This window comes from Pan paniscus, chromosome X, assembly GCF_029289425.2.
Source record: "Pan paniscus chromosome X, NHGRI_mPanPan1-v2.0_pri, whole genome shotgun sequence".
NCBI classification, from domain to species: domain Eukaryota; kingdom Metazoa; phylum Chordata; class Mammalia; order Primates; family Hominidae; genus Pan; species Pan paniscus.
This window is the reverse complement of record NC_073272.2, coordinates 57,995,709-58,004,727: the sequence shown is the minus strand read 5'-3', so window position 1 is coordinate 58,004,727 and position 9,019 is coordinate 57,995,709. Positions and strand designations below refer to the sequence as shown.

At 38.2% G+C, this 9,019-nt stretch overlaps 1 protein-coding gene across 1 annotated transcript; it reads right to left on the bottom strand.

Annotated features, from left to right (window-relative positions):
* Window positions 1-985: 985 nt before the first annotated feature.
* On the bottom strand, window positions 986-5,282 carry UBQLN2 (ubiquilin 2). Its single transcript, XM_003807433.7, has one exon. The coding sequence runs from the start codon at window positions 4,060-4,062 to the stop codon at window positions 2,188-2,190; it is 1,875 nt and encodes a 624-aa protein (XP_003807481.1). The 5' UTR covers window positions 4,063-5,282; the 3' UTR covers window positions 986-2,187.
* Between the last annotated feature and the right edge of the window lie 3,737 nt (window positions 5,283-9,019).

Sequence of the window (9,019 nt, the reverse complement as noted above, 5' to 3'; positions counted from 1 at the left end):
TCACAAAACACAATTTGGAATTGCTGTAGCAAACACATTCTTGCTAAAATGAGAAACAAGACAAAAATGCCACTGCCACCTTTATTATTTAGCACTGTTATGAAAATGTTTAACCCATGCAGTCAGAAATTATGTTATAAATTTTGAAAAGGAAAACATATAATTATAACATAATTGATAGGATTTCTCACCTGGAAAAACTCAAAAGGATCAAATGAATATCTCTAAAATTAATAGATTTCAATAAATTGCCAATTTAAAATAATCGATGCAAATAAATTATTCTCCTATATAGCAAAAATGACCACATAGGTAACATATTAAAAGCTCCAATAAGCAGTATCAACGTGTTCCCTGTATGTCTGTATTACCTAGGAACATATTTATTACAAATTATATAGGATTTAAGTAAAACTCTCTTGAAGGATATATAAAGTTTTTCAGAAACAAGGCAACATGTTTCTGGAAAGCAATGCAATTCTGTAGTCCTCACAGTCATATCAATTTAAGAGAATCCCAACCAAATTCTCAATATATTTTTGGGGGAAGAATCTATTAACCGTAAAATTCATCTGGTAAAATAAACATGTCAGAATCGTCAGAAAATTGTAAAAAATAAAAAAGATCAAGAGGAGGTCTCACATTAAAAGATACAAAGTCCCATTTCTAACTCATCTACAGGCTGGTGTACTGGTGCCACAATGTTCAATGGAACTAAAGGGAATCCAAACACAGAATAAAGTATATACATATATGACATTTCATATGTTGGGGGAAAAGATAAATATGTTAACAACTGGCTAACCCTTTGGGGCAAAAAAGTTAGAATACCTAAATCCATATATCAAGATAATTCCAGACAGGACAAAACATTTTCTAAATAAAACCATATAAGTTAGAGAAATATAGGATAAGATTTATATAATCTCGGGGTGGGATAATCCTCCTAAACACGATCCTAGGGCCAAAAGGCAAAAAGAAAAGATTTATCCATTTTTTAATTTTTTATTTTTTTTAGTCATTTTTAATGCATTTTTCTCTGTGCACAAGAGAAATAACTGATGAAGTCAAAAGACACACTTTCCTTTATACATAGCAGTTAAAAGTAATGCAAACATCACATGACACTTTCAGCGAAAGTTACATTTCCAATTACAAATCAAAATGCATATTAGGGTCTCTTTATGGGAGAAGCTGAGAAGGAAGTCTTAGGTAAAAAGCACTTTCCTGGCATTACTACACTGATCCTTCAGGCTGCACAAAGATTAAGGTCATATACAGTCAATCTGCAAATGTTGACACAATGTTACACTGTAAATTTTCTGTACAATTAAATGTATACTTAGAGATACCAGGATAAACATTTCTACTATATTTTAACTGAACTTGCCTAGCCAACATTTTCACTGAGAAGTTTATCAAAGATGCTGTAAGATTCTACAAAATTGTGAGACATAACTAGCTCCAGAAACATTTCTTGTATTCTTTCTCATTTTGGTTACACATATTACACTCAGATCCTACTGTAATATTTTTAGATGTACAGTGCCAATTGTGCTTACTGTACTGTATACAAATATAGCAAAAAAGATCAATGGTATAAATCTTACAGCATTTTGCTAGCAAAAATACATGCCAAAGTCACAATAAGCAATATCGTACCACAAATTAGAGAGCTTCAAATAATTTGCTTCTGTTTTTAATATCTTCATTCTACATTAAATTACTATCATAGGCTAATGTTTAAAAATGCAAATAAATTGGACATCTGTAGGACAACACTTGTTCACCCAACTGTGAAGGTTGATACCTGTTTCCAAAAATCACAATAAATGCAGAATAAAGAGAAGTGTTTGCATGCAACACTTTTGAGTGAAACAGCATTGATTCCCACCACTCAAAACGGCTAAGGAAGGAAACTAAAGGAAATAAGGAAGGAAGGAAACAAAGAGGGAGGGAGTGGGGAGACAAGAGGAAGGGAAGGTAGGAAAAATAAGCAAAGGAGAAAGGGAGTGAGGGAAGTAGGAGGGAGGGACTCCATCTTAAAATGCATCATATTAGACTTACAACTAGACAGATTTAAAAGAATCAAAATGAAAGTAAAGAACGATTTTGTGTGTGTGTTTAAAGATTTAAGAGCCATTATCAAAAATAAGATACATTTTTTTTCCAGGTACAGAAATGTGATTACGATGGCTGGGAGCCCAGCAGCCTTTCAATGGCTGCATTGATGTCGCCTCCTGTTGCTATTAGGGCCTGCAAGTTTGCTTCACGGTTTAAGAACCCCATTGCGTTGAGCTGTTCCAGTTGTTGCTGAAATCTGACTTCTGGATTCGGCAGCTGTGGAGCATTTGCTCCAGCCAGGGCCTGCACCATTTGCTGAATGAACTGCTGGTTGGGTCCAGATTCTGATGTAGGACTCGTGGTTTCACTAGGTGCAGCGCTGGACACAGTAGGCCCCGTGGGGCCACCAGAGCCGGTGGAGCCAGGGGGGCCTGCAGGGCCAGTGGGTCCTATGGGCCCAATGGGGCCTATGGGGGTAAAAGGGACTATAGGGCCTATGGGGCCTATAGGGGTGACTGGGCCTACAGGGCCTATAGCGGTTCCCAGCACCCCCACCCCCACACCTGGAGTGAAGCTCGGAATCAGGCCAGGTGCTTCAGTGGCTAATGTCTGTAGCCCCTGCTGGATCTGCATTAAAGCCTGCATTGCTCTTGGGTTTGACATGGCTGATAGTGTGTCTGGATTCTGCATCTGCTGCAGGAAGGCTGGGAGCTGTGGCCGCATCTGCTCCTGCAGCTGAGGATTTGCAGTAAACAGCGGGCTATTCAGCATCATCTGTGCAGCCAAATCTGGATTCTGGCTCAGCGACTGCATCATGCTTCTCATGTAGGGCGCCGACAGCATATTCTGAATCAGCTGGGGGTTTTCAGTTATCTGTTGCAGCAGGCTCTGCATGCCTGGGGTACTAAAGATGCTGGCGACATAATTAGCGGCAGCAACGGTGTTCCCAGTAGCATTGCTGGAACTATTGCCAGACCCACTACCAGTGCTTGTGGTCGTGCTGGTAGTTGCAGAACTCTGGGTAGCTGGCGGTGGTGCCCATGGATTGGGTAGCGGATCGCGATTTTCTGTGCGGGAAGGCTGCGTACCTTCCCCAGAGGAGGAACTACTCCCCACGGAGGCAAATGGATTACCCCCAAACTGCTCTTGTGCGGCATTCAGCATCGGCTCTTGAATGTCAGTGTACATGCGCCGTAAAGCATTATAGCCACCTGGGATGCTTTCTAGATTGCTAAGAGCCAGGTCTTGATTTCTCATCATCTCTTGCATCATGGCTGGATTCCTGGCAATTTCGAGTGTCTGCCTCATTATGTCTGGGTTGTTGAGCAGGTGACTGATTTCTGGGTTTCTCTGAATCAATTGCTGCATCTGTGGATTAGCCATAATGAGCTGCCTCATCAGATCGGGATTCGAAAGCATGCTCTGAACAAAGGGATTTTCCATTATTTGGATCATCATCTCAGGGCTGGCCATAAGCTGCTGCTGCATCTGGCTCTGGAGCTCAGAGAAGTTGGTCGAGCTCAAGCCCAGGCTGCTAAGGCCTGCAAGTCCTCCCAGGCTCCCCAACCCAAACGGGTTGCTATTTGTGGAAATAGGTGTGGAGTTACTCCTGGGAGTCGACGCCGAGGTAGTGTTAGTTCCCGCGGCATTGCTAGGCTGCGTGGACTGGCCCTGAGGTCGGTTCTGGCTTTTGATGACAAGGTGAACAGTCAGCCCATCATGGATGCCATGCTGGATCAAGGTATCTTGATCTTTTAAGATTTTTCCGGCAAAAATCAGCACTAGCTGATCGGTTTGGGATTTGAAGCGTTTCGAAATCGCTTCCTTAAACTGCTGAACCGAGCTGTTCTCGGGCACCGCGAACTCCTCTTTCTCTTTGGGAGTCTTCACCGTGACTTTGATGATTTTAGGCTCAGCCGGGGCAGCAGCCGAGCCTTGGGCCGCAGCAGGGCCGCGGGAGGGGCGCGGGGGGCCGCTGCTCTCGCCATTCTCAGCCATGGCGGCCGCGGTGACGCAGGCGGGCAGGGAAGGCGCGGGCGGGCGAAAGAGAGAGCGCGAGGGAAGGAGGAAGGAAGGAGGCGCCGCCGCAGCGGGCTGGGCCGGGTCAGGCGGGGAGCGCGGAGCACGGTACCTCTGTGATGAAGACTGCGGTTCCCTGGTCCTCCGGTGGAGAAAGGCCTGGGCGTAGGCCGCTGGCTGAGGTCCCCGCGCTCCGGTCTCTGGGCCTCCTCCGCCGCCGCCTTGTGATCCGACCGCGCGCACTCCCAGCAACTCTGGCAGCCGCTCCGCCTGCTGATCCCCGCCCCTTCCCCTCCCCCAGTTCCGCGCTCGCCTCCCCGCCCCCTCTGCTGACGCGGCGCCAGGCCTAGATTGATAGATTTGGCTCGGTCAAAATTAAAAACTTCTGCACTGAAAAGAAAAAAGGGAGAGAGAGAAACAAAGGGAGAGAGAGAAGAGAACAGAACAGTACAGAGCAGGCGAGGCAGAGAGGGTGAGACGGAGAGAAGGAGGCGGTAGAGAGTCAGCTTCTGTAAACGACATTAAAAGACCAATGGAGAATGTATATTAGCAATCTGTAAGGCAGTAAAAGGGTGAAAGCCTGAATCGAACCGATCCCACGTATAAGACGAAAAATGAATAATAAAGAACTCTGACAAAGCAAAAAGAAAAGAGGAACACCTCCAGTAGGGGAAGGGAAGAAGACAGAGCAGGAGCATGCATTTTACAAAAGGAGTGCAAATGGCCAATAGACATTAAAAAAGGATGATTAATTTCACTACTAATAAAAAGAAATCAAGTTAAAACAATAAAATTCTACTTTTGGCTTATCATATTGGCAGGGGAAAAAATAATGGTAAACCTTCTTGTTGACAGGGACCCTAAAAAATGCCCTCACAGGCTAGCTGAAGTGTGAATTGTTACAACCATAGGGCAATTTGAAAATATATATCAGCATTTTGAATGTTTCCACCTTTATTTAGAAATGCCTAACCTAGACACTTCGCCTAATAATCGGATGAGGATGCAAAAATATTTATGTATAAAATGTATATACATTGTAGCATTTTAAAATGTTATTTAAATATATTAAATATCTGTTTACATGAGATTAGTTGAGCACATTATCATATTACCATACAAGAAAATATAGAGTGTCTTTAAAGGTATACATGAAATAAACTGTAGTTATAGGGAAATCACAGAGTATTTTCAATTATGCCTTTGTATATTTCTGTACAGTTACAAACTATATAAGAATATATGTTCCAATATCAAAAATACAATAAATATATTTTTATTTTAAAAGCAATTTTTGAACAGTTTGTTGTATATGTAAACCGTATGTGTAAAAAAATCTGGAAGGCTATACACAAATAAGTTAATGGCCGTTAGTACTGTTTGCTGAAATTATGAATAATTCTTATTTTCTATTTTCATAAGATTTTGAATTTTCTGATGATTTTTGTAAGTATGCACTACAGAAAGGTATTTTGGGGAAGAGTATGGGTAGAAATTGACAGGCACATAATAGTAGTGGCAAACATTGACATATTTACCTAATTTAATTACAGATTAAGTAAGAGCAATAAAGATGTAGCAATGCTGAGAAAGAGAACTTGAAAAATAGAAGAAATAATTTCAAATTTATCTATATATTTCTAACTCTAGGTTAAACCACACAGAAAATTCTTCCCCAACCCCCACCCTCTACCAAGCATCCACCAAAGCACCACTGCTTTCAACATTTAACAGCATTTCAAAGTCATTAGGTCACAAATACTTTAATAAATCTGAAGATAAGAAAAATATATATATACAGGTATGTTATATCCATCGATGGAGAAATGGAATAATTAATATTATTTTACCTCTCTATTTTATTAATATAATTAATAAAATAGAGAGGTAAAAAGATGACTAGCTTTAAATATGTTAATATGTATAGATCTAAAAAGCCAAATTAATTAGTATTAGGTTGATGCAAAAGTAATTGCGGTTTTTGCCATTGAAAGTAACGAATTGTTACTATTATACAATGGTTTTTGCCATTGAAAGTAATAGCAAAAACCGCAATTACTTTTGCACCAACCTAATACATGCCAAACAGCACTCTAATACATTCTTATGTATATTTGAAATATTCTTTTAGAAATATACCAAACTTGCACCCATGAGGAAGAGGAAATGGAATAGGATACAGGATAGTGATTAAAGGGAACTTAAATATGTAAAAATGCTTTTTATCTTTAAAATGAAAGCAAATATGATAAAATATCAGCAATAGTTAATTATGGGTGGTGAGAATATGAAAATATTATAGGTAATCTTTAATTTCTATAGAATAAAGCTAGATATTAAAAAAGTATGAACAAAAAACCAACCATTTGATTATTAAAACATAACTGAATACTTTTGGGGCAAAGTGCAATGTTCTTATTAGAATAAATTTACAAAAATAATGATAATGAGAGCATATACAGCAATAATAATGCTAGGATTTTTCTACGTGTGATCTGAGAACATTGTTAAGAATGCATGTTTCTAGGCCCCACGCCAAACCTACTGAAATAAGCGGTGCACTGGAAGCTGCATTTGTATCAAGGTCCAGTTTAATATTCTTTCATTTATTAAGTACTATGTGGATGAACTCAGAGTCAAATTTATACATTCAAAGACTTAAAATATCAAACAACAGATTGAAAATAAGGGAAGTAGGCATTCGAATAAAGAAGACAACGGAAAATAAAAGGAGGGAAGTGAGGTGACAGCTATAGAATGATAAAAGCAAATATTAATGAATTAACAAACAGAAAAAATAAAATTTGTTAAGTAAATCTAAGAAAGTATTTGAAGAATCAAGTCAAATACACAAATCTTTATTAATTGGTGATTGTCTTGGCTGACAATTCCCTCACCAAAATACACATCAGAGGGGCAAAACCATACTCACCCTCTTGAGGAAACCTTCCAGAAACACACTTCTTTGCATTATCTTTCTTTACCTTAAAAATTATGTGATTGTGATTTTTTGACATTTTACTTCAAAATATATTACTTTTAATGTTTTAAGTTACAATGAAATAAAATTAACATTTTAGTAGTAGAACATATGTATCCTCATTAGGGAAAAGGACAGCATTAATTAGCTGAAACAAAGAAAGCACCAAGAAAAATATACGAACTAGTATTGTGTGAATACATTTAGTCACAGATGAAGGAGATTTTTTTTTTTAATAAAAAAGAAATACGTTGTAAAAAGATTGGCTAATGACAAAAAAAAAAAAAAAAAAAGCCCTGATGACTACATTTCTAGGAAGATAGATATGGCCAAAATATATTCCAGAAGTAGAAGATCTTAACAAACCATGTAAGAGACATGTAAGAAAATGAACAAGGCCAGGTGCAGTGATTCATGCCTGTAATCCCAACACTTTGTGAGGCCAAGTCAGGCGTATTCCTTGAGCCCAGGTTCAAGAACAGCCTGGGTAACATGGCGGGATCCCATCTCTACAATTTTTTTTTTTTTAAACTAGCTGAGCTTGATGGCTAGTGCCTATAATCCAAGCTACATGGGAGGATGAGGTGGGAGGATCGCTTGGGCCTGGGAGGTGAAAGTTGCAGTAAGCCTTGATCATGCCACCACACTTCAGCCTGGGTTACAAGAAAGTAAATAACTAGTTATTCTAAAAATCACCTTTCTTGTTCGTAGTGGCTGCTGAGCTTACGTTTTTTACCCTCTCTCTTTACCAAATCCCACTGCAGTGACAGGAATGAGAAAAATAACAACCCCATAACAGTTTTGAAAAGGTGGAAAGAGTGCCATCAATGAAATTTTAAGTTAAATATCAAAATAAATTCTAGATTAAAAAATGAAATCATAAAATTTGCAGAAATATATTAGGGCAAATATTTACATAAGCTAGGCATGATGGTAACCTGATGAAAATGACAAAGAAAAATCATGGATGGAAAAAATTAATAGATTTCATTAAATAAGAATTTTAAACTATATATCAACAATGTAATAAAAATTAAGCAGTTAAAGACAAACAAAAAAATTGCAACATATATAACGCATGAGATCTATCCATGACATACAGACACTTCTTACAAATTTTTAAAAAATGAACGCTCCAAGGGAAAAATAGGCAAAGGATGTTAACCAGTATCTTACAAAAGAAAAAAAAAGTCAGAATGAAAAGAAGAAGGAAAGAAGGAAGAAAGGGAGAAAAGGAAGAAAAAATATGTTATCTCCTTTAAATAAAAAAATACAAATTAAAGTAACTGTGAAATACTTTAAGTCTATAAAATTTAAAAGACAAATATAATATCCAATCTAGACATAGTCAATAAAGACTGCCTAAGTTCAAATCCTGGTTCTATTACCTCTGATTGTAAACTGCACGACTTTGGCAAATAACTTTTCTGTACTTCAGTATTCTTCATTTATAAAATGATGGACTATTTTGATAATCAAATAAATTAACGTATTTTAAGCACCTACAAGTTTCCTGCTCATAGTATCCACTATAGAAGTATTATTATCATTAGTAGTAGTAGTACAGGAAAGAGGTAACTCATAATCTGCTGGGAATTAAGTTACTTAGTAAGTACAGCTTATTTAAAGGGCAATTTGCTGATAAACACTAAAAGTTTAAGAAAACGTGCAGACAAGCTCACTGAGTAATTCTACTTTTAGGAATTTATCTGGAGGCAGTAATTCTTGCTCTTGGCGTCTTGAGATGATTATACTAAATGTGTTTTCTTCCTGCAGTGTAACTACAGAACCTAAGAGAAATCCCATGATTATTCCCTACTCCTGTTGATGCATTTGGGGGCAAATAATAAAGTCAGAACCAGAGAAACAGTATTGTGGTATTGTAGCAAGAGATTAAACTGGAGCCAAACAGACCAGTATTTCAACTCCAACTTGGTCACTTACAGTTTTGTGACT

Excerpts from the sequence above, each read along its gene's own strand:
- UBQLN2 (XM_003807433.7), bottom strand. The coding sequence starts at position 4,062 with ATGGCTGAGAATGGCGAGAGCAGCGGCCCCCCGCGCCCCTCCCGCGGC.